Consider the following 25776-nt stretch of genomic DNA (forward strand, 5'->3'; position numbering starts at 1 on the left):
AATGCCTACCACGCAATTACCCCATCTCCCCCACTCACCTCCCCTCCAGCAACCCTCAGTTTGTTTCCTATAGCTAAGAGTCTCTCATGGTTTTTTCTCCCTCTCTGATGACTTCCCATTCAGTTTTCCCTCCCTTCCCCTATGATCCTTTGTGCTTTTTCTTATATTCCACATAGGATTGAAACCATATAATTGTCTTTCTCTGATTGACTTATTTTGCTCAGCATAATACCCTCCATTTCCAACCACATCGATGTAAATGGTAACTACTCATCCTTTCTGAATTCCATTTATTCCATGTATACCAATATTCCATATATACCACCATCTTCTTTATCCATTCATCTGTCAATGGACATCTCGGCTCCTTCCACAGTTTGGCTATTGTGGATACTGCTGCTATGAACACTGGGATGCAGGTGCCCCTTCAGATCACTACATTTGTATCTTTGGGGTAAATACCCGGTAGTGTAATTGCTGTGTCATAGGGTAGCTCTATTTTTAACCTCTTGAGAATCTCCATAATGTTTTCCAGAGTGGCTGTGTATCAGCTTGCATTCCCACCAACAGTGTAAGAGGGTTCCCCTTTCTCCACATCCTCCTTGTTGGTTGCTGTCTTGTTAATTTTAGCCATTCTGACTGGTGTGAGGTGGTATCTCATTGTGGTTTTGATTTGTATTTCCCTGATGCCAAGTGATGTGGAGCATTTTTTCATATGTCTGTTAGTCATTTGTAGGTCTTCTTTGGAGAAGTGTCTGTTCATGTCTTCTGCCCATTTCTTGACTGGATTATTTGTTTTTGGGTGTTGAGTTTGAGAAGTTCTTTATAGATCTTGGATACCAGCCCTTTATCTGTAGTGTCATTTGCAAATATCTTCTCCCATTCCGTAGGTTGCCTCTTTGTTTTGTTGACTGTTTCCTTTGCTGTGCAGAAGCTTTTTATCTTGATGAAGTCCTAAAAGTTCATTTTTCCTTTTGTATCCCTTGTCTTTAGAGACATGTCTTGAAAGAAGTTGCTGTGGCCGATGTCAAAGAGGTTACTGCCTATGTTCTCCTCTAGGATTTTGATGGATTCCTGTCTCATATTTAGGTCTTTCATCCATTTTGAGTTTATCTTTGTGTATGGTGTAAGAAAATGGTCCAATTTCATTCTTCTACATGTGGCTGTCCAATCTCCCCAGCACCACTTGTTGAAGAGACTGTCCTTTTTCCATTGGATATTCTTGCCTGCTTTGTCAAAGATTAGTTGACCATAGAGTTGAGGGTCCATTTCTGGGCTCTCTATTCTATTCCATTGATCTATGTGTCTGTTTTTGTGCCAGTATCATACTGTCTTGATGATTACAGCTTTGTAATATAGCTTGAAGTCCGGCATTGTGATGCAACCAGCTTTGGTTTTCTTTTTCAATGTTCCTCTGGCTATTCGGGGTCTTTTGTGGTTCCATATAAATTTTAGGATTGTTCTAGCTCTGTGAAAAATGCTGGTGGTATTTTGACAGGAATTGCATTAAATGTGTAGATTGCTTTGGGTAGTATAGACATTTTAATAATATTTGTTCTTACAATCCATGAGCATGGAATGTCTTTCCATTTCTTTGTATTTTCTTTCATTAGTGTTTTATAGTTTTCAGAGCACAGATTTTTCACCTCTTTGGTTAGGTTTATTCCTAGGTATCTTATGGATTTTGGTGCAATTGTAAATGGGATCGATTCCTTAATTTCTCTTTCTTCTTTCTTGTTAGTGTATAGAAATGCAACTGATTTCTGTGTATTGATTTTATATCCTGCCATGTTGCTGAATTCCTGTTTGAGTTCTAGCAATTTTGGGGTGGAGTCTTTTGTGTTTCTACGTAAAACATAACGTCATCTACAAAGAGTGAGAATTTGACTTCTTCTTTGCAAATCTGAATGCCTTTTATTTTTTTGTTGTCTGATTGCTGAGGCTAGCACTTCCAGTACTATGTTGAACAACAATGGTGAGAGTGGGCATACCTGTCATGTTCCTGACCTTAGGGGAAAAGCTCTCAGTTTTTCCCCATTGAGAATATTTGCTGTGGGCTTTTTGTATATGGCTTTTATGGTATTGAGGTATGTTCCCTCTATCCCTATACTCTGAAGAGTTTTAATCAAGAAAGCATGCTATATTTTGTCAAATGCTTTTTCTGCGTCAACTGAGAGGACCATATGGTTCTTATCCTTTCTTTTATTAATGTAATGTATTCACATTGATTGATTTGTGAATGTTGAACCACCCTTGCTGCCCAGGAATAAATCCCACTTGGTCATGCTGAATAATCCTTTTAATGTAGTGTTGGAGCCTATTGGCTAGTATCTTGGTGAGAATTTTTGCATCCATGTTCATCAGGGATATTGGTCTGTAATTCTCCTTTTTGGTGGGGTCTTTGGTTTTGGGATCAAGGTAATGCTGACCTCATAGAAGGAGTATGAAAGTTTTCCTTCCATTTCTATTTATTGAAACAGTTTCAGAAGAATAGGTATCAGTTCTTTTTTTTTTTTTTTTTAAGATTTTATTTATTTATTCATGAGAGACAGAGAGAAACAGAGGGAGAAGCAGGCTCCCAAGGAGCGGGAAGCCCGATGCGGGACTCGATCCCAGGACCCTGGGATCATGACCTGAGCCGAAGGCAGACGCTTAACCATCTGAGCCACCCAGGCGCCCTAGGTTTCAGTTCTTTAAATAGTTTGGTAGAATTCCCCTGGAAAGCCTTGCATTCCTAGACTCTTGTTTGCTGGGAGATGTTTGATTACTGCTTCAATTTCCTTGCTGTTTAGCAGTCTGTTCAGGTTTTCTATTTCTTCCTGTTTCAGTTTTAGTAGTTTATATGTTTCCAGGAATGTGTCCATTTCTTCCAGATTGCCTAATTAGTTGGCATATAGTTGTTTATATGTTCTTAAAATTGTTTGTATTTCCTTGGTGTTGGTCATGATCTCTCCTCTTTCATTCATGATTTTATTTATTTGGGTCCTTTCTCTTTTGTTTTTGATAAGTCTGGTAGGGGTTTATCGATCATATTAATTCTTTCAAAGAACTAGCTTCTAGTTTCATTGATCTGTTCTACTGTTCTTTTGGTTTCTATTTCACTGATTTCTGCTCTAATCTTTATTGTTACCCTTCTCCGGCTTGGTTTAGGCTTTATTTGCTGTACTTTCGCTAGCTCTGTCAGGTGTAAGGTTAACTTGTGTACTTGAGACTTTTCTAATTTCTTGAGAAAAGCTTGTATTGCTATGTACTTCCTCTTAGGACCACCTTTGCTGTATCCCAAAGGTTTTGAACAGTTGTATTTTCATTTTCATTTGTTTCCATGAATTTTTTAAATTCTTCTTTAATTTCCTGGTTGACCCATTCATTCTTTAGTAGGATGCTCTTTAACCTCCAAGTGTTTGAGTCTTTCCAAATTTCCTCTTGTGATTGAGTTCCAGTTTCAAAGCATTGTGGTCTGAAAATAGGCAGGGAATAATCCCAATCTTTTGGTACCGGTTGAGACCTGATTTGTGATCCAGGATGTGATCTATTCTGGAGAATGTTCCATGTGCACTTGAGAAGAATGTGTATTCTGCTGCTTTAGGATGAAATGCTCTGGATATATCTGTGAAGTCCATCTGGTCCAGCGTGTCATTCAAAGCCCTTGTTTCCTTGTTGATCTTCTGCTTAGGTGATCTGCCCATTGCTGTGAGTGGGGTGTACTATTATTGTATTATTATCAATGTGTTTATTTAATTTGGTTATTAATTGGTTTACGTGACTGGCTGCTCCCAAATTAGGAGCATAAATATTTATAATTGTTAGATCTTCTTGTTGGATAGACCCTTTAAGTAAGATGAAGTATTCCTCTTCGTCCCTTACTACAGTCTTTGATTTTAAATCTAATTTGTCTGATATGCTCAGCTCTCTTTTGATGTCCATTGGCATGATAAACGGTTCTCCACCCCTTCACTTTAAATCTGGAGATGTCTTTAGGTCTAAAATGAGTCTCTCGTAGACAGCATATGGATGGGTCTTGCTTTTTTATCCAATCTGATACCCTGTGTCTTTTGATTCAAGCATTTAGCCCATTTATATTCAGAGTAACTATTGAAAGATATGAATTTAGTGCCATTGTATTACCTGTAAATCCCGTTTCTGTAGATTGTCTGTTTCTTTCTGGTCTATGTTACTTTTGGGCTCTCCTCTTCACTTACAGGATCCCCTTTAATATTTCTTGCAGGACTGGTTTAGTGATCACAAATTCTTTTAGTTTCTGTTTATCCTGGAAGCTCTTTATCTCTCCTTCCATTCTGAATGACAGCCTTGCTGGATAAAGTATTCTTGACTGCATGTTTTTCTCATTACCCTGAATTTATTATGCCAGCCCTTTCTGGCCTGCCAGGTCTCTGTGGCTAGGTCTGCTGCCAGTCTACTGTTTCTACCATTGTAGGTTAAGGAGCTCTTGCCTCAAGCTACTTTCAGGATTTTCTCTTTATTTCTGAAATTTGCGAGCTTCACTATTATATGTTGGGGTGTTGATCTATTTTTATTGATTTTGGGGGGCATTCTCTCTACCTCTTGGACTTGAATGCCTGTTTCCTTCCCCAAATTAGGGAAGTTCTCAGCTATGATTTGATAAATATACCTTCTGTCCATCTCTCTCTCTCTTTCTTCTTCCTCTGGGACCCCAATAATTCTAATATTGTTTCGCTTTATGGTATTGCTGATTTTTCAAAGTCTTCCCTCATGGTCCATTAGCTGTTTTTCTCTCTTTTCCTCAGCTTCCTTCCTTTCCATTATCTTGTCTTCTATGTCACTGACTCTCTTTTCTGCCTCATTTACCTTAGCTGTTAGAGCAACCAATTTAGACTGCACCTCAGTTAAAGTATTTTTCACTTTGGCTTGATTAGATTTTATTTCTGCACAAAGAGATTCTCTAGTGTCTTTTATGCTTTTTTCAAACCCAGCTAGTAACTTTATAATCGTTATCCTGAATTCCAGCTCTGACATTTTACTTATATCCATATCGATTAGATATGTGGCAGAGAGTATTACCTCTGGTTCTTTCCTTTGTTTTGAATTCCTCCTAGTCATTTTGCCCAGAGAAGAATGGATGAAGAGAACAAAATAAAAAATATCAACCACGACCCAAGCAAAATACACACTAGACATAACCAAAGAGGTCAGAATCCAAAAAAGAAAAAAAAAAGGGCGGGAGGGAGAGAATATAAAATCCCAGGTGGATAAAACAGGGTGATTCACTTTGTCCTAGGTGTATTTTGGCCTGTTTGTTAGAAGACAATAAATCCCAAAATTGTAAAGAAAGCAAATTTATATATATATACAAAAATAAAATTGAATACAATGAAAGGAAGACAAAAATGAAGAATATATCTATAAAATATAAATGTAAAAATGAAAGTTAAAGAAGACTTAGAAACAAAGAGTTGATAAAATAAGAAACTAGTTGAAAAGGAAAAAAAGAAAAAAGGAAAAAATTTTAAATTGAAAGATAAAAGAATCATGAGGAAAAAGCCCTCAAATTCTATATATTTTCCCCTAGCATTGGAGTTCTGCAGTTCTGTGTGCTTGGTAAACTTGATATTCCCCTTATGTTATAGCTGGTCATCTGGGGGAGGGGCCTGCTGTGCTGATTTTCAGGTGTCTTTGCCTGAGCAGAGTTGCACCACCCTTTGCCAGGGGGCTGGGCTCAGTGTAAGCTGCTTTGGGTTCTTCTATGTGGCTTTTGTTCCCTGAAAGCTTTCTGTGCCACTTCAGAGGATGAAAATAAAAATGGCAGTGCCCTGATCTCCAGCCCTGGAGCTGAAAGATGGTGGCCCCCTCTCTTCATTAAACCCTCAGGGAAAAGCAATCTTCACTTTTCAGTGCACCAACCTCTGCAGACTCCTGCTGTGTGCACCCATACCAATTCTCCTGTGGAAGGGAGGGTCGCCACAGGCCTGCCACTTGCAGGACCCCTGCATGAAGAGTGGTTGCCCCATCCTGCCAGTTTGTGGTTTATGGCAAACCGAGCTGCAAGCCCACTCCCGGGCTCACTAACCAGAGCCAGTTTCCCCACTCCAATGCTTGGGAACTCTGCCAGCTAAGGTACCCCCATTCTGTGACCCCAGGGATCCTGAGACCACACTATCCCATCTAGGATTCTGCTCCACTTTCCCACCTGAGCACCTTTCAGGCAGGGGCATCTCTCAGTGGGGCAGACTTCTAAAAGTTCCAATTTTGCATTCTGGGGCTATATCATTTTCTGGTAGCCAGTTTATAGAGGCTCCCTCCCCCTGACCGTTTATCGTACCATATATCTCCTCAGATTCACTTCTCCGCACCTCTTCCTTAAAAAAAGTGGTTGCTTTTCTATTTGTAGAATTCCAGAAATTCTTTTCTTACATCTCAGGTTGAATTCATAGGTGTTCAGAATGATCTGACAGTTATCTAGCTAAATTCAAGGGACCAGATGAAACGAGGTCCCCTACTCTTCAGCCATCTTGCCTCCCTCTCCCAACTACAGTATTTTAGATAATATTTTACCAAATGGGCTTACCTAACATCCTTGGTCAAGCTGTCTATTCCAGGGTTGCCACACATATACCCAGATTTATTTGGTATTATCTGATGTATGGTACAGGTGTCTGGTCAAATGGTTACTAACAGAGAAGTACAGAGCAGAGCCATCTACTCTCAGGTCCTAAGAAATAGATGGCCCCATAACAAGGTGATCAATTCTGATCTGCTACACAATCAGGTGGAGCCTCTTTTGTCAAAGGTTTATAAACTGAAAACCACCATTTTTCAAATACAAGTGATTCTTATCCTTTGTCCTTCATCCAATTAGCAGGATTATACTTATCTAGAATGGCTGAGTGGCAAACTAAAAGTGACATATTCTTGAGTTACCTTTCTGGACATTGGTGACATCCTAAATATAGAGTCAACCCATCACTGTCAACACGAGAATATGCTATATATTAAGGAAAGACTTGATTCAGCTGTCCCTATGATCAATAACTTTAGCAAGATCTCTTAGGTATTATGAGCAAAAAGGAAAAAATTATATACATACTTCAGATTTTAATATATTCTTCAGCTTGTTAACCTCCAAATTAGTATCTTGGACCTTCTGCTTTATGTCATTAAGTTCATTGTGCGTATCATTCAATTTTTTAGACAGGGCCTATAAGAAAAAGATAGCTAAACTTGACTACAAAAAAGTAAAAAATTGCTCTATGTCAAAAACCACCATAAATTTTAAATGTTTGTAATAATGATAAATAAAAGTTAATATACCTAATATACAAAACTCATAAAAACCCCAAAACCCAAAATCCTCATGCCTCTTAATATCATACTCTTTGCCTTAAGACCTTGCAACTCCTTCCAGTGAGTCAAAGTCCATTAACCACACCTCTATCTAAATTTGCCTTCACAATTTGTTTGGCTAATGGAACAATAAACAATATAATACAAATATAGGCTTGAAAATTATTTATTTATTGGGACTTTCTGTTTGCTGCTTTTGGAAATACTGCAACTATTACCATGTGAATAAATCTGGGTGAGGCTGTGGGATATGAGAGACATGAGGCCCAACATCCCACTAGGGAAAAAACAAAACAAAAAACACAAAAATCGAAATAGGAAATGAGCGAAGAACCCAAGCAGACAATTCACAAAAAGGAAGCACAAGTAGATAATACTTGAAAAAAGTTAAAACTTACTAGTAATCAAAAAAAGTTTTTAATTTTTTAAAATGTTAAATTTTTACATATTAATTTTAAATTTAAATAATTTTTAAAATTAAATACTATTTTGCCTAACAAATTAGCGAAGAATTAAAGTTATTCTGTTACAGCAAGAAATAAGCATTTCCATGTAACTTGGAGTAAACATAAATTTGCAAAAAGCAAATCTATGATCTGCTATCTATCTATAATCTATTTCAAGAAACATTTTTAAATGCTCAAAAAAAATAGGAAAGATATTACGTTGCTTGTTGAAGGTGGGACATAGATACATAAGTACTCACTACCTTTGAAAATGTCCACTTAGAAAGGTTTTTTTTTAATTTATAAAACAAACCTCATAAGCTTTGATTTGATTTGACACTAAATCTAGTAAAATTTAACATAAAGAATGTTCACTAAGGCATTATTTGTTATGGTGACAATATTTATTCACATTAAGTGAATGATGCAGTAAATAATAGTATCTACATAGTGGTATAACCACATACAACATTATGTATCTATGAGAAATATTTAGAATAATTTTTAGTAACAGAGGAAAATGTTCATCTATATTTTGTGAAAAAGTAAGGATAAAACACTAAAAATACTTCATCCCAATTTGTTAAAAATTGTGGTATTGAGGATATTTTTTAAAGGCTTCTGCTTTCCAAATTTTCTACGAAATGGATTCTAAACTTGTGGTCCACAGAGGGATCCATCTTCTTGGGCCTATAACTCAAAGGAAAAAACTACTATTGAACAAATGTAAATTGTTATAACAACAATTTTTTCTGATTATAAAAAATGTTTATGAAGTTTTAACAAAGCAGGGGAGTGCTTATGATGTCACAGTAAGCTAATAATAGCTATAAGATATTTATCCAGTGATTATGCTGGACACTCTGATGAGTGCTTTCTAGGCATATTCTCATTTGCTCTCCTTTTTTACATATATAAACTGAGATTCAGGGAAGTTAAATGGTCTGATCACACAGACAGGCAGGAGATTCAAACTCATGAGTCTTAAATACTCCACTCTACTGACTTATCATGTAGAAAAAAGGATGATTTAAAATGGCATGTTTTTTATCCCAGTTACATTAAAAAGTTCATGTAAATAAAAGAACAAAAAGTAGGGGTGCTTGGGTGGCTCAGTCGGTTAAGCGTCTGCCTTTGGCTCAGGTCATGATCCCAGGGTCCTGGGATTGAGCCCCACATCAGGCTCCTGCTCAGTGGGGAGTCTCCTTCTCCCTTTTCCTCTGCCTGCCACTCCCTCTGCTTGTGCTCTCTCTCTCTGGCAAATAAATAAAATCTTTAAAAAAAAAAAGTACAGGGGCGCCTGGGTAGCTCAGTCATTAAGCATCTGCCTTCAGCTCAGGTCATGATCCTGGGTCCTGGGATCGAGCCCTGCATCAGGCTCCCTGCTCAGCATGGAGTCCGCTTCTCCCTCTCCTACCCCACTGCTTGTGTTCCCTCTCTTGCTGTCTGTCAAAAAATAAATAAAATCTTTAAAAAAAAAAAGTACAAGAAGTATTTAAAATACATGGAAAATCAGTAAAAAAACCATGTTAACAGTAGCTATTCTGGGTGGTAAAAAGGAAAGTGTTTAATCTAGTTTTTCATAAACATTAAGTTACATTTACCTTTAGCCTATTTGCTCTAAGTACACAAAAGTAGATCCTATAAATTCATACCTTTGTTTTTATTGCTATACATTAACTTTTTAAAAAAAACCTTTTAGAATAGTTCTAGATTTACAGAAAAGTTGTGAAAATAGTACAGAGAGTCCCCATCTACCCTACACTTGGTGTCTTATATCAGTATGGTACCTTTATCACCATTAATGAAATAATATTGATATATTACTAACTAAAGTCCATATTTTATGTAAAATTACTTCATTTCTGTCCCAAGATCCCATTATTCATTAACTTTTTAAAAAAAAAAATTATTTATTTATTTTCAGAGAGAGAGAGTGTGAGCAGGGGGAGGGGCAGAAGGAGAGGGAGAAAGCGAATCTCAAGCAGACTCCCTGCTGAGTGCGGAGCCCGATGTGTGCTCAATCTCACCTGGGCTCAATCTCACCACTGTGAGATCATGACCTGAGCCAAAATCAAGTCAGTCGGACGCTTAACTGACTGAGGCACCCAGGTGCCCCTCAATAACTTTTGACCACAGTATTTTAACATCTCCGCAATTTTTTATAATTAACAAAGCATTGCAGCTTTATATCTGTTTATGTAAATTAAAACTACAGACTTTCATGATGCAAACTAAACACACTGAGAGTGACAGCAAGTGGGAGGAATCATTTAGATTAAGTCATTTTAAGGGGGGTAAGAAAGCTTCCAAAAAGTTTTTAATGTTCAAATTAAAATAATGATATTGGAAATAAAAAGAGTGGATACACTGAAATATATTGGCTTAAAGAGGGAGTAATTATAAAAGAAAATTTCCCAAAGAATCACATGCTAGAGAGGAACAAAATATGTGGCATAGTCCATACACTCATACTTAAACAGAATAATAGTCCATCAAATAAATCTACCCCTCTCTCAAAAGTTTCTGAAGGCTTTTATCTTCCTTTGTTGATTTGTTCAAATATTTATTCTCAAGTAAGAAAGTACTTCCTAAGGTTTAATATAAATCTATTATATCACCACTCTCTCTCTCCTTTAATATTTTATGTCTGAGAATCTCATTTAGAAATTATGTGACATATTCTGTGTAATAAAGGTTAAAAAAAATGGCTGATACCAAAGCCTGAGCTCTTCTACAAAATGAAATGAGGACTGTGTCTCAGAATAAAACAAAAAATTTTCTTGGAGGAAAAAAAGATCCTAGGTAAAAGTATACCTGGTTTTCTTGTTTAGCTTTAGAAAACTGTTCTTGGAGATTGTCATTCTCATGAGCCAAGATATCTCTTTCCCTGGCAATCTGAGCCAGCTCATCATTTGTTTCATCCAATTGCCGACGCATTCTGGAAATGTCTTGTTCACACATAATTAGGGCTTCGGTAGACTGTCTATTCCACAAATCAGATAGTACATAAAAAGAGACATTTTACCAAAAACAGTAACAAATTCTCATAAGACAGAAGATGGACAGTTTAGCATGAGAACATTTGACATTTTAAACACATTTAAAATTTAAATACAGTTCATTGGAGTTTGTGTTGCCCACATTTCACTATAAAAAGGGATGCTAAATATACATAATAGTCAATGATTTGCTAAGTATTTCAAAACTTCTGATGTTCAAGTATAAGAAAGCCTTCATCTTACCTCTAGCTGCTATAGCTTAGTCTTCTTTGCAGGTTCCTCATTCTCTGTCCTCTGTCCTCTTAAAAATTAATGGTTCTCAGGGCTTAACTCTCAGCCTCTCTTGATTCTTCTCACTCTACCCCTTCTCTCAGAAAATCCTATTCATAGCATGGCTCCCAGCCCCATCTTCAGAAGAGTCTGAAATTTTATCTCTACCTCAGCCTCTTCCTTAATACTCCAAACTCATATTTAACTGATTACTAGACATATTTACAAGAAAGTCTCAAAGGCTCTTCAAATTCAGAGGAAAATCAGGTGTTTCCACATACTTTTATAATGTCCAGTATTCATCCCCAGCCAAAAACCTAGCATTCTCCTAGATTCTTCCCCTCACAAGCACCTCACTCCTCTGTCTCTCAACTCATCTGCCCTAATCTATCATCATCTCTTTGGCCTGGGTAATCTTTCTAACACAAAAATCTCCCCAATTTTTTAAAAATGATTTCTTATTGTCCAAAAGATAAAATCAAGACTCATTTGTCTACACCACAGGCCTCTGCCTAGTTAGCCCTTCCTTCCACCACTTCTCTTACATTTTGGGTTCTAACACACTCACCTACTTGCCACTCAAGAGGCTCTTGAACATGATCTGTGGTTTACTATTCTTTTTACCTTTACTTGGCTAACACCATATTTTCTTTTACTTCCCTAGACAGACTTATGCCTCCTTTCAATATTAGAAAGTTATCACCTCATATGTAACACTAAGCCCCTTGTCTCCTACTATCTTTATACCTAACATAGTACTTTGCCCCCAGTAAGTGCTCAAATTTTGTTGAGTGATTGGTTTACCTTGATGCCTGTTCCATCTCAGCAATGATATTCTTCATGCCTGAAATGGTCTTTTCCTTGAAAAATAATGTATTAAATAAAAAATTATTTTAAACAATTTCTCTTAAAACTAAATGAACAAAAAGAAATCCTCCCTTTTTGATTCCCATTTGGTTTTAAACATTTACATTCTCTTCTTCTTTTCTACAGTTTAAAAACTAAAGCATATATGTCAGTGTATTTGTACTGGATAAAAACAAGATTATGCTTATTAAAGACTACACTTATGTGCATTGATATGAGATCAATATAGTAAATACTTTGTTAAAATGTTTTGTGTAGTTGCCCAGCAACAGAAAGACCCCATAAGCACCCTGTTTTTGTTGGCAAACCAGTGGTTTGGCATTGAAGTGTAGTATTCTGGGAACAGAATTGATTCACCTCCTCACTTCTCCATGTTGTAAAACCGAGGAAAGTGAATCATGTAACACTAATTTAAGTTCTGAGCAATAATAACTTTGATCAAGTAAGTTATTTATATTAGTCATCAACATCATCTTCAAAAAGCTATTCCAACTGAATTACTTATAAAAGTATACTATTAATTTTAGGTCTGAGCTAATAAAGAGATAAGCATTAGGCCTAGAGCAAAGATATAAAAAACTACTGACATTCTTCCTTTTCAAAGCTGTGGTAAGGGAGAATTAATGAAATCAGTTAAGGCTCAAGGTGTGACTATCTTAATGCCATCAATACCATCCCTATACCTCCTCCTTTTAAAACTCTCATTGATCCTGAACTAGTTACAGATAACTATACACAGATACTTAGGGCTACATTAGACCTAAAAAAAAAGTAGGAAAATTATTCTTTCACTAAAGAACTACATTTCATTTGCCCTTTGAATTTTCACTTGCCCTTTGAATTTTCAAATCCTTGCTACCAAGTAGCAAGCTGAAAAGCAAAACCCCTACTTCCCAACCAGTTCTGTTCCTGTTCTTTAGAGACAGTTAGGGGTGTGTGTGTGTGTGTGTGTGTGTGATCTTCCTTTATTCATGTGCTTCTCTTGAGCTATTTTTAGCTCCAGTTTCCCATTCTGCTTTCTGGTAAAATGGTGCAGAGTCCACATCTGGCAGTAATGGATATCAGAGTATAGTTAAAATACATATTAGCAAAGCAGTTAAACCCCTTTAAGAAGCACAAGCCAATAAAGAGAAAATACTGCTTAAAATGGAATATTTACACAAGGTTTTGAAATATAACTTAATACATTTCTACATAAATTCTAAAAAACTAACTGAACTTCTAGTGTTTCTGAAAGCCATTACTTGGTTAAACTTTAAATATGGTTTGTAAGTCTATATAGGACTTCCTTTATCAGAAGAAATTTATATTGAAAATAAGATTCTCTGAGAACATTGTAAAGCATCCGGACAATAAAATTACTGGGTAAAATCTAATAATATATCCTCTTACCCTATTTTTCTGTTAATATGACCCTAATACCATCATTTCCCAAGCTGTTGAAATCTATGCCATTATTATCAATTTAATATTCCTTGTACAACCTCAATATGCTTATCCAGAGACACAGACTCAAGTTAATTATTAAAAAATTCAATGTGAAAAGGCTGGTCGTAAATCTACTTAGAAAAAAAACAAACTAAAATGTTATACAAATAGTTCTGTCCCTTATTATTCAAAAGTATGTGAACTTGCTATCAAGTTTTCTAACTTTAATTGGTAGCAACTAGTAAAACATGTTTTAAAACTATGATTACCAGAAAAAATTTCCCCTTATACACTATAATGTAGGCTTTTTCCATAGTAATCTGTTTATGTAATCACCAGATTAGACTGTAAAATTACTGCTTTTTACTGAAGGGTATTTATAAATTCAGCTCTGAAATATCATTGTAGAGAATATCTCCTCTTTTGAATGTCTAACACTGTTTTAAAAAGTTATTTTCCCTTCCAAGGATGGATGTGTTTACATTCATGATCTTTTTTTTTTACATTCATGATCTTATATGAAGTTCTTGATTTTGAAATGGACTTGCAACTCAATATTCCTTGTGAAGAAGAAAATAATGTTGGCAAGTTAGCAGAATTGAAGAAACATGAAATATTAGAAACAGCAGAGGAAAATGATTCAGAAATTTCTAAATAATTTGTTTCTAAGAGTTAGTGTTTTTAAAGAAAATTGTATCAAACTTTCAAAAAGTGTTCTGAATAAAACCAGAAGTAAAACTCCACTCTCCCCAAAACCCAGAAAATACCAAAAATATTAAGGCATAATTATAATGAGTCAGCCTTTTCAACAAATAAACCAAAATTTACTATCTCATGAACTTGGATAGCAAGATTTCAGTTGTGCTCATGATTCCCAAATCTATTAACTTCACTTCAACTTTCTCTCCAAACTTAAAAATCCAAGAGCCTATGAATATTTCAACTGTGTGTTCCAAAGACATGTCAATAATCGTCCTAAGCCTGTTTTATTTGTTTCCTAGTTCATGCATAGGAACTATTCATGTAGTTCCTAAGTCAGAAAGCACATCTTGTCAATCTTCCTTAAAAGATATATTTCTCTTACAGATACTACCATTATCCTAATAAAATTCTTATCATTTTACTTGTAGCTGGTATCCTTGTCACTATTCTCATTTCCCTATAGTCTGTCCTTTACACAGACTAACAAGTGCCAGAATATTTGTTTCAACATGAAGATCTAATTGTGACACATCATTTACATTATTTCAATGATCCTCTATATTCATGATGATAGAGTCTAAATATTAGATGTATTTCTATGATTTGTTGTTTAACCATCCCATCTCATCTTTTGCCCCCAGCCCTGCTCCCATACTGACCTCTCTTCAAATTCTCTTATAAAAGCCACTGGGCTTTCATAGAAGCTGCTTTACCTGTCTGGATCAACCTTTCTCTGACTCTCCTCTTTGTCCTAATCTTGTCCTCGCTATTCCTAGTCATCACAGGGCAGTCCAGGCACCATCACTTCCTGGAAGGCTCTTTAGATCTTTCTCCTCCCCTAATCCAACCCCAGGGCTGAATTAGGTATGTTTCTGCCTAACTCCATTTGCACATTATGTACATATTGCTATGGCACTTAGCACATTGCATCATGATCGCATCTTAATTTATCTTTCTCCAAATTATACTGTAGCCTTATGGAAGGCATACCCACTCATCCTCAGTTTCTCACATTATACCTGGTACATGTCAATAAATGTTTGTTGAATGCATGGATGATGGATGGATAAATGAATGAATTAGATCCCTTAGAGAGGGAAAAGACCTTATTCCAATGATGCTGACTTTGCTTAAATCATTTGTGGAAAACAGTTTAGGAACTGTCTTCAGAATTGGTTTATGAAATAGAAAAGGGTATCAGTATTTCCCTGCCTTTTTGGCAACACCTGTGTTAGCATTGTTTGAACAACAAAAAATGTGGGATGGAGATTATCATCCGTCTTTATTCACCAGCTACATATGATCTATTCTCAAAGGCTGAGGATGATGCAAAAATATGCTCCTAATTTTGAGCACAATTACAAAAGGCAGTGTTAATGGGCATATTGCTTCCTAGGGTGGCTGCCTGAAAATATAAGCTCTGGTGTTCTTTTAAAAAGAAATCAGTCTCACTGCTTTATTACCATGCTTCACATTTGGATATTTGAATTAGTTATTGTCATGAATGTTAATCACAAATTTATGAGAGAAAATCAATTTAAAAATATTAGCTAGTAGACTTGAACACATAGTTCCCAAGGCTATCTTGAAATATTTCCAAATCAGATTCTACAGTTTTAACTCTCTAGAAAAAAAATTTTGAGAAAATCCTATTATTTTATTCAGATTCAAGTTCAAACATTTCTTTTAAACCACAGTTCTAAGAACATACTTTCATTGCCAAACTCTCTCCAAGGGATGCAATATTCTCAGATTTTTTATCCAAACATGCTTGCAGGCATTCCTTTTCTTTAGCCAGATCGTTGAGGGTTGCACCAAGAATGCTGATTTCTTCTCTCTGGGCAATACTTTGCCTGGTAAAATTATCTAAATATGTAATCATAAAGGTATTGTTTTAAGCAAGATATTTTTTTTCCAATTCAAGCAGATTGAAATACTTTTCAAAGTAAACTCTCCTATATTGTGTTCAATGACTAAAAATAAGTACTGTATCCCAAATAAAAAATGGCTTTCGTTGTTAGTGATTAAAAACTGAGATGAATCATGAAATTCTGACTCATAAATGTAAAAGCACAATTAACACATTTAAATTAGAACAGCAAAGGAAAGCTCTATATCACAAGTTCGCAAAGTAGATTTACATGTGTGGTGGGGGTGGAGAGGGTGAGTGGTCAAAATAAGTGGAATATTAAAACAAACTGTGACCTCTCTCCCTCTAATTTCCCCACCCTCTAGCCTAGAATCACCATTGCATATAAGTTGGTAACTAAAAGATCTTAATATAATATTTAATTAGGTCATCTTCAGAATCAAATGTCTCCTGATATTCTGATTTTTCTAAAGTAGGGTTATAAAAATTCCTAGCAGGAAAGAAAATCCCAAAAAGTCTGATTTGATTTGTGGTAACACTGACAAGCCAATGTCAGTGTTGAAGGCCTGACTGACTGGTATAGAACAGTGGTTTTCAAATTCTGGTTTTTCATCCAGCACCATCAGCATCATCTGGGAACTTGTCAGAAATATAAAATCTGAGGTCCCACACCAGAAATTCTGAATCAGAAATTCTGAGTGGGCAGAGCAATTTATGTTTTCACAAGCACCCCACCCATGTGATTCTAATGCATGACAAAGTTTGAGAACCACTTGAGGAATTAGTAAAGATACAAAAAGCCTTGGCCATATCTTACTTCAAGGAGCCTAGCTCCAGTGATGTTTAGTAGCTCTCCAAGTGATTCTGACACACACCAAAGTTTGAGAAACTTTGATAGAGCTCTACGAGGGAAGCTCTGTTACACCAGACCTCTAGGTAAATCCTTGCCAACAGTCATCCAGAGCAGTGTTAAGAGAGGTAAAACCATATGCCAAGAGGATGATCTATACAGTACTTGAAAATACATCATGTCCCTTTTCCAGAGAGTACTGTCTTTAAGGCAAACCACATGTTTTGGTATTCTGATATTTGAGTTCATTCCCACTGGCGTATAATAAATACATTTTAAAACTCTAAAACACCTCTAGGGTCTCCTAGCTTTAAAAAAAACAACCTCAACCTTACATCCCACTCAAGCTACCATACCATTTTTCTGCTTCTGTTAATTGCTAAGCTTAAGAGACTTCTATTCTCTCCTGTACCTACCTCCTCACCTCCTAATCATTTCTCAACCTACAACCCATCTTCCACATCCAACACTCCATTCACACTTTTTTTGGTCAATTTTACCAAAGCCTCCAATGTGCCAAATCCAATCAATATTTTTCATCCTCATCTTATTTTGCTTCTCAAAGATATCTGACAATTGATCATCCCCTCCTTTTTAAAATATTTTGCTCTCTTGCCTCCCAAAATAACACTCACTTCTGGGTTTTCTTCCTACTTCTTTGGCTTCTTCTTACTGAGTCCAGGATCCTCTTCTCATTCTCTATATTTTCCCTAGGCAATTTCATGGTTTTAAAATATCATTTATATGCTGATGTGTCCCAGATGTTTATCTTTAGCTTAGATTTCTCTTCTGAGATAAAAACTTATCTATTTAATTGCTTACCTTAGATTTTTATTTAGACTTAAAATATCCAAAAATGAGTTCTTTAATATTCCCCTTCTATAGTTCTCTTGTAATATTTCCTATCTTAATAAAAAGCACTTCTACTCGCCTAATTGTTTATGCCAGACATTTTTTAACTACAAAACAGAAAATGTTAAAAAATATTCCCCATTTTAAAATGGGCTTTTTAATAGTCCTGACCAAAATTTTACTTTACAGTTATAAGAAGATTAAGTTATGACCACATTTTCATAGAGATCACTGGTAAGAAACATAAATAGGACACTTTATAAAAACAATTTTCTCTATGAACCCAAGTGATAGCATACAAATATATGTACACTTTCCATCAAAATAATATACAGACATGTACCATGTTTCATCACAACACTATGGACAAGCCACAATGTAGTACGAACAGTTGTAAATTTATACGGGATCGTGACAAATTTACAAAGTGTCATTGCTTTGTTTAGCTATTTCTTCACTGAAAAATATGAAGCCATATCTAAGTATTTATGGTCCTAAATATAAGTAAAAAATTTTACTATCAAAGAAAAAACACATTTTTCCATGATTCTTGACTGATAAACTTTTAATTTATGGGCCTATTTCCAAGTTTATCTATGTTATAACTGAAGAGAAGAAAACATGTTTTTCTACCAGACTTTAAAATATATATATTTATTTATCAGGGGGAAAAAACTCACCAATTTTTTCATCCAAGCACATAATTTTCTCCTGAGTAAGCTGTAGCTCATACTTTTTCTTAGCAAGATGTCGCTGAGTATCAGAAAGATCTTTTTCTGTATTTTCATATAAAAGTCTGTAAACATTTTAATAATAAAACTAATTCTGAAATTTTTATGCTTTATCAACTTTTTAGTGTATTTAAATCTAAAAACTGGTAAGGACTGTAATATACATTTTTTCTTTTCAATATTTTCTTTATAAAAGTACATTAAAGGAAGTTTGGAGAATAAAGGGTAAAAAGTTCTCGATAAAAAGCTACTATTAGCATTTTGGTGTTCACATTCAGTATTTTTTCACAATATATATTTTAAAGTTACCATACTATAAATTCAAAATTGAATCGTGATTTTTTTTCACTTACACTTAATCTTTAATATTTTTCAATTACACTTAATCTCCCTTCCCTTATTAAATTAAATATTTAATATTTAATAATATTAATATTAATATTTAATACAGCCCTCCAAATCACCATTTTCTGGCTGAAAAGTATTATATGAGCAATAGCCATTTACTTTTTTTTTTTAAGATTTTATTTATTTATTTGTCAGAGAAAGAGTGCACACGCAGGGGGAGCAGCAGGCTCGCTGCCGAGCAAGGAGCTGGATGTGGGACTCGATCCCAGGACCCTGAAATCATGACCTGAGCTGAAGGCAGATGCTTAACCAACTGAGCCACCCAGGCATCCCAAACATAAAGTACTCTTGACACAACACCCACAGAAAGCTCCTAAACCAGGTTATCACAAATACCCCACCACAACCTAAATAATAAAAACAAAACCCCCTCCAGTATATACACACCAAGAGAATCTACCGTGAAAAAAAATAGAAAAAACACTATCAAAAGCATAAATAACTGAAATCTTCAACAACGAAAAACCAGGGGAAAGCACGAACACAGTGTCGCCCACTACCACAAATTATGCGGTCGACTTTCCTACATCTGGAGTGCAATGGATAAGCCTCATCCTGGGAAAACCACATTTGTGAGTATAATAAGAAAATTTTTTGAAAATATAGTGAAATTCCACTGTAGTCTAAATGAAGAATCTTTTCATATGCGTTGACAAATTATTTTCTTAGCTTTTTTTCTTGTAAAGCAGCATTTAAAAATGCATACTAAGGGGTGCCTGACTGGCTTGGTCAGTGGAGCATGCAACTCTTGATCTCATCAAGGTTGTGGGTTCAAGCCCCACATTGGGTGCAGACTTTAAAAAATGCATGCTAAAATCAGAAGCATAAATGTAACAAGCCTATCAATTCAAATGACAATGATGAGTCCTGAAAGACACAGGATTGTGCAAAACCTTCCAGTGCACACTGTGGCTATTCTTATGCTGTTAAATTGCATTGCAGCCATATGCTTTCCAAAATAGCCATATTCCCCTGCACAACACAGGGATCTATTAAAAAAACAAAATAGAAAACTACACACATAATCAGTTCTCAAATCAGACCTTTAAATCACTGACCAATAAACCACACCTAAAACAGACATTTAAGCAATAGAAACTTTAGAAATAAAGCTGGTAGCTTCTTTTGCAGACTCTTAACACTGATGTCAAAAAAGACTCTTACAACTCTAAGATATATTTAGAACTCTAAACAACCTACTTTTTTTTCTCTCAAATGCCCAGAGTCCTAGAAGAGATTTTTGCTTGCTTCCAAGCTTGGGCAATTATGATTAAAGCTGCTATAAACATCGTGTGCAGGTTTTTGTGTGCACATAAGATTTCAACTACTTTGAGTAAATACAACAGAGCGCTATATGGTAAGAGTGTGTTTGGCTTTGTAGAAACTGCCAAACTGTCTAATAAAAGTGGCTGTACCATTTTGAATTCCCACCAGCAATGAATAAGAGTTCCTGTTGGCCCACATCCTCACCAGCATTTGTCGTCAGTGATTCAGATTTTGTCCATTCTAATAGGTATGTAATGGTATCTCACTGTTGTTTTAATTTGCATTTCCCTGATGACCTATGATGTAGAGCATCTTTTCATATGCTTATTTGCCATCTGTATATCTTCTTTGTGGAAGTCTGCTAAGGTCTTTGGGCCATTTTTTAATTGGGTTGTTTGTTTTCTTATTGTTGAGTTTTTAGAGTTCTTTGTATGTTTTAGAGAACAGTTCTTTATCAGCTGTGTCTTTTGCAAATATTTTCTCCCAGTCTGTGGTTTGGCTTCTCATATTCTTGACATTGTCCTTTGCAGAGCAGAAGTCTTTATTTTTAATGAAGTACAGTTAATCAACTATTTCTTGTGTGGATTGTGCCTTTGCTGTTATACCTAAAAAGTCATCAACATACTGAAGGTCATCTAGGTTTTCTCCTGTTATCTTCTAGAGGTTTTACAGTTTTGCATTTTACATTTAGGAATATGATCCATTTTGAGTTAATTTGAAGGTGTGATATCTGTGTTGCAATTTTTTTTTTGGCATGTGGATATCTAGTTGTTTCAGTACCATTTGTGGAAAAGACTGTCTCTGCTCTACTTTATTGCCTTTGCTCCTTTGTCAAAGATCAGTTGACTATATTTATGTGGGTCTATTTCTGGGCTTTCTATTCTGTGCCATTGCTATTTGTCTATTCTTTTACCAACACCACACTGTCTTGATTACTGTAGCTTTACAGTGAGTCTTAAGTCAAGTACTGTCAGTGCTCCAACTTAGTTTTTCTTCAATATTCTGTTGCCTATTCTTTTGCCTCCCCATATAAACTTTAAAATCTGTTCATTGATATCCACAAATAACTTGCTGTGATTTTGACTAGAACTTACTGAATCTATAGATCAAGTTGAGAAGAATGGACATCTGAAAATATTATGTTTTCCTATCCATGAACATAGAATATTTTTTTTCTTTTTCTTTTTTACCAAAACAAAACTTTATTTACAGTTGAAAACTTAAACAGAAAATCTTGGGTTCTGAATCTGTGACATTTCCAAGGTCTCTTGATCAAAAAGGGCCGCAGCAGGCAGGGAAGCAAACAAAGGGCCAATCCGGATTATCTTACTCAAGAGCGCCACCCAGAGCAAGGGAAGGCCTACAATGGCAGAGAGGTGAAGGTTTGATCAGTCTTGCTCTGGACTACTACTCCCCACACTGTGAGATCACCACAGGTAGCTTGGGCTTATTGTTGAAGCCTGTGGGAACATTCTCAATCTTTCGCATCACTATAAGTCCATCAATGATTTTTCCAAACACTATGTGCTTTCCATCCAGCCAATCACATTTAGAGCAGGTGATGAAGAACTGGCAGCCATTTGTACTGGGACCACTGTTTGCCATGGAAAGCAGGCCTGGAGCTGAGTGTCTCAGTTTAAAATTTTCATCTGCAAATGGCCCCCGGTAAATTCTGGCAACTCCAGTACCATCTCCATTAACAAAATCCCCACCCTGAATCATGAAATCCTTTATGACCCTGTGGAAGGTGCTCCCTTTGTATCGTATCAGAACCCCACCTTTTCTGAATTCTCCAGTGAAGAACTGTCTAAAATTCTTGGCCGTCTTAGGCACAACATCCACAAAGAGCTCCATCTTCATGTGGCCAACTTCCTGGCCGCCAGTGCTGACATCAAAGAATGCCACGGGATTTGCAGGATATGTCCTCACTCCTGCATGGGGATTGGCTGACAATGTCATCTGTCATCACTGAGTCTTTCTTTTTTAAAAAGATTTATTTATTTGAGAGAGGGGAGAGGGGCAGAGGGAGAGGGAGAGAGAATCCTCAAGCAGACTTCCTGTTGAGCACAGAGCCCAATTCAGGGCCTGATCTCATGACCCTGAGATCATGACCCATGCCAAAATCAAGAGTAGGATGCTTAACCAACTGAGCTAATCCAGGCACCCCTAGAATATTTTTCAGTTTATTTAGTTCCTCTTTGATTTCTTTCACCAGTTTTGTACTTTTTCTCATATAGATCTTATATAATTTGTTAGATTTATATTTAAGTATTTCATTTTGGGGGGTACTAATATAAATTGTACTGTGTTTTCAATTTTAAATTCTACTTCTTCATTGCTAGTATAAAAAAAAGCAATTGATTTTGTATATTAACAACATATCCTGCAACCTTGTAGTAACTGCTTATTAGTTCTAGATTTTTTGTTGATTCTTTTGGATTTTCAACAGAGAATATCATGTCTACAATAGATTTTAATACTGAAATCTTTTTAGTCTCAAATACCCAGACTCAAACTGAAACAGTCTTGGAATCACTGGACACAAAGACCCAAACTAACTTTTTATTAACAGATAGCTCTATCAATCATTCAACTATATGGAAAATTCTTCTTGGGCCTAGAGATGTTTGATAAACAGATGCAGATACACAGATTTTTTTTTTTTAAATCTACTTCTAGAAAATGTTCTGAAAATACTCTAGCTTTTTACTATTGTTGTCTGACATAGAAACCCAAACAGAATAACTTCTGCTACTAAAATATACCTGTTTGAAAGGAAAGTTCATTTAAGCAGTATAGGAACACAGATAATGAGTACTGGTTTTGAAACACTGGGGAATTTCTTCTTCATCAGCAGTGAAACCCAAACAGAAATGCATTAATTTCTTTTTGGCTGATTTGGCTTGGAACACTATGGAACTTCAGTTTAGAGATACAGAAAAACAGGTATGTGCTGAACTGTGCTCAGGACTCAATTTCTAGTGAGTGTTCACACCTGGGACAAAACTTATAATTTTCTCATCAACTGACGAAACAGAAAACAGGAACAATATTTTAACTATACTGAATGTAGTTGGATTATGTAGCTTCTGATTAGATTCTCTGTAACTCCTTGCCTTTTGTACATGTAACTATGAAACCTGTGATATGAATATATTATAAAGTATAAGATATTGATCTATAAAAAATAAACTGACAGCTGACTCCTCAGCATAAATAATAAGACAGTGGAAAGATATTATCAAAGTGTTAAAAATAATTCCCAACCTTTAGAATTCTCTACCTAGCAAAAATATCCTTCAATACCAGCAAGGTTACAACAGGTGGTGAGAAATGCTCTGCTTTTGAGTACATTTTGAAGACAAAACAAACTGCATTGGATATTGATATATGAAATCACAATTACTCAAGGTTTCAGGCCAAGAACTGCATGAATAGACTTTCCATTTACTGAGATGGGAAGACTGAAAAAGCAGATTAATGTGTGTTGGTGGGTGAAGGGTAGTGGATAGCAGAACTCAGGTTTGAAAATGTTGTCTATTAGGCATCCCAGTGAAGATGAAAAGGAAGTGGCTGGACATTCAACTCTGGAGTTCAAGAAAAAAGTCCATGCTACAGATATACATTTAAGAGTCAAGAGTAAATACATGAGACTGGATGAGTTCATTGAGGGATGAGTACGTAAGAAAAGAAGTGGTCTAAGGACTGAGCTGAGGGACACTCCAACATTTACAGATCATGGAGATGAGGCGGAACTAGCAGAAGAGCCTGAGAAGGACATCCAAGGAGATGAAAAAGAAAATCAAATGAGCATGGTACCTCAGAAGCCAAATAAAATATTTAAAGGAGTAGAGAAAAAGCACAACTGATCATCTTTGTCAAATGGTGCTGATAGGTCAAATAAAATGAAGACTGAGGACTGACCACTGAATTGAGCAACATGAAAGTAAATATTACCTTGAAAAAAAGTTTTCATAAAATGGTAGGAGAAGAAGGCAGATTACAGTGGGTTTAAAAGAGAGCAAAACGTAAGACGCTGGAGCCAGAAGTTTAGACAACTCTTTCAATGAAATCCCTGTAAATAAGATAAAAAATTTAGTACAAATATGTAATATATCTGAATAACATGATTACAAATCTGAACTAAGGGACAAATATAAAAACTATTTCAAAATTAATAAATTTCTCAAGTATACACAGATAATTACCAAAAACTGATCCTAAAAGTAGAGGGCAACACATTTCAAAAATTTGAAATCTAGTATGTTCTGCAAATAATGTAATTAGCAAAAAGTCAATCAAAAAGATAAGTGAAAATTCATTATGTTTTTGGATACTTAAAATTACACTAATAAATACCAATAGATCAAGTAAGAAGTAATGACGAAAATGATAAAATATTTTATAAGAAGTACATAACAAAACTTGTAGAATACATTCAAGTAAGTATTTTGAGGGAAACTTGTTTACATGAGAAAAAAAAAAAAGCCTGAAAAGTAATAATATAAGCATTCATCTGAAGAAATTTGAAAAAAAAATAAAAATAAATCTAAAGAAAATAGAAGGAAGTAATAAAGAACAAAACTTAATGAGGAACTCCAAAACAAAATGTTGGTCCTTTGAAAAGACTAGTAACAACAGACTAAAAAAGAGGAAATCACTACAGATTCTACAGACATTAAAATGCTCATAGAATATTGTAAACATTATCCTAAATGTTTTAAAATTTAAAGAAAATGAACAAATGCCTTAAAATATATAAACTGAATGGCATAAGAAATTTCTAATATTTCCTTTATCCATTAAACAAAATAAAAACTCCCCCCCCCAAAAAAAAAGTTGGACCCAAAAGGCTTCATTGGTTAAGTACTAAAACTTCAATATTATGCCAACTCTTCCAGGTAATATAAGAAGACTAAATGAATTGAGATTATTATAAGGTTTACATGACATTGATGCCAAAATCTGATTTTAAGAAGCCCAAGAAAAGCAAGTTATTGGCCAATCTCAATTATAAAAATAAATGTAAATATCTTAAAGAAAGCATTAACTGACACCAGAAATCTATAAAAAGTATAACATACCCTGACTGATTTGACAAAACACATCTACTCCTGAAAAAAAAAAAAAGTCTCAGTAATCTAGGAATAAAAGGAAACTTCTTCAACCTGAAAGAAGACATCTACAAAAAACATACAGCTAATATCATACTAACTATTGAGAATCTAAATGCTTCCCCTTACAATGTGGAAGGACATCCACTTCATCATTTCTATTCAACATTGTACTGGATGTTCTAGCCAATGCAATAAGGCAAGAAATAGAAAGAAAAAAAAGCATGCAGACTGAACACGTAAAACTATCTTTATCTGCAGATGACCTGTCTACGTAGAAAATTAGATGGATTCGGGCGCCTGGGTGGCTCAGTTGGTTAAGCGACTGCCTTCGGCTCAGGTCATGATCCTGGAGTCCCTGGATCGAGTCTCGCATCGGGCTCCCTGCTCGGCAGGGAGTCTGCTTCTCCCTCTGACCCTCCCCTCTCTCATGTGCTCTCTCTCTCTTTCTCTCTGTCTCAAATAAATAAATAAAATCTTTAAAAAAAAAAAAAAAGAAAGAAAATTAGATGGATTCTACAAAAAGGCTAACTAGAACTAAAAGGTAAATTTAGCAAAGTTGTAAAATACCAGATAAATATATAAAAATCAATTGTAGGACTTCTGGTTTTAACCCTGACAAGTAAAGAGCTTAGCAACTGTCATTTCCA

At 35.5% G+C, this 25776-nt stretch overlaps 2 protein-coding genes across 12 annotated transcripts in view; both read right to left on the minus strand.

Moving 5' to 3' along the window:
- The window catches only part of TSGA10 (testis specific 10), a 183809-nt gene that overhangs the window by 83466 nt on the left and 74567 nt on the right, over positions 1 to 25776 (minus strand). For all 11 annotated transcript variants that reach the window (XM_064572597.1, XM_054509921.2, XM_064572595.1 and 8 more), the window contains 5 exons: positions 18288 to 18403; positions 15747 to 15901; positions 11843 to 11898; positions 10584 to 10752; positions 7064 to 7174 (listed from right to left, as the gene is read on the minus strand). In XM_064572597.1, the coding sequence (XP_064428667.1) occupies positions 7064 to 7174; positions 10584 to 10752; positions 11843 to 11898; positions 15747 to 15901; positions 18288 to 18403 (607 nt within the window). The remainder of the gene's footprint in view (positions 1 to 7063; positions 7175 to 10583; positions 10753 to 11842; positions 11899 to 15746; positions 15902 to 18287; positions 18404 to 25776) is intronic.
- On the minus strand, positions 20014 to 22020 carry LOC123851402 (peptidyl-prolyl cis-trans isomerase H-like). The gene has a single exon (XM_054509925.2). It carries the CDS (start codon positions 21969 to 21971, stop codon positions 21420 to 21422), a length of 552 nt encoding a protein of 183 aa, XP_054365900.1. The 5' UTR covers positions 21972 to 22020; the 3' UTR covers positions 20014 to 21419.

Source organism: Mirounga angustirostris, unplaced genomic scaffold, assembly GCF_029215605.1.
Source record: "Mirounga angustirostris isolate CCGP_5_RB_7025 unplaced genomic scaffold, mMirAng1.0.hap1 SCAF_10, whole genome shotgun sequence".
Lineage (NCBI taxonomy): Eukaryota > Metazoa > Chordata > Mammalia > Carnivora > Phocidae > Mirounga > Mirounga angustirostris.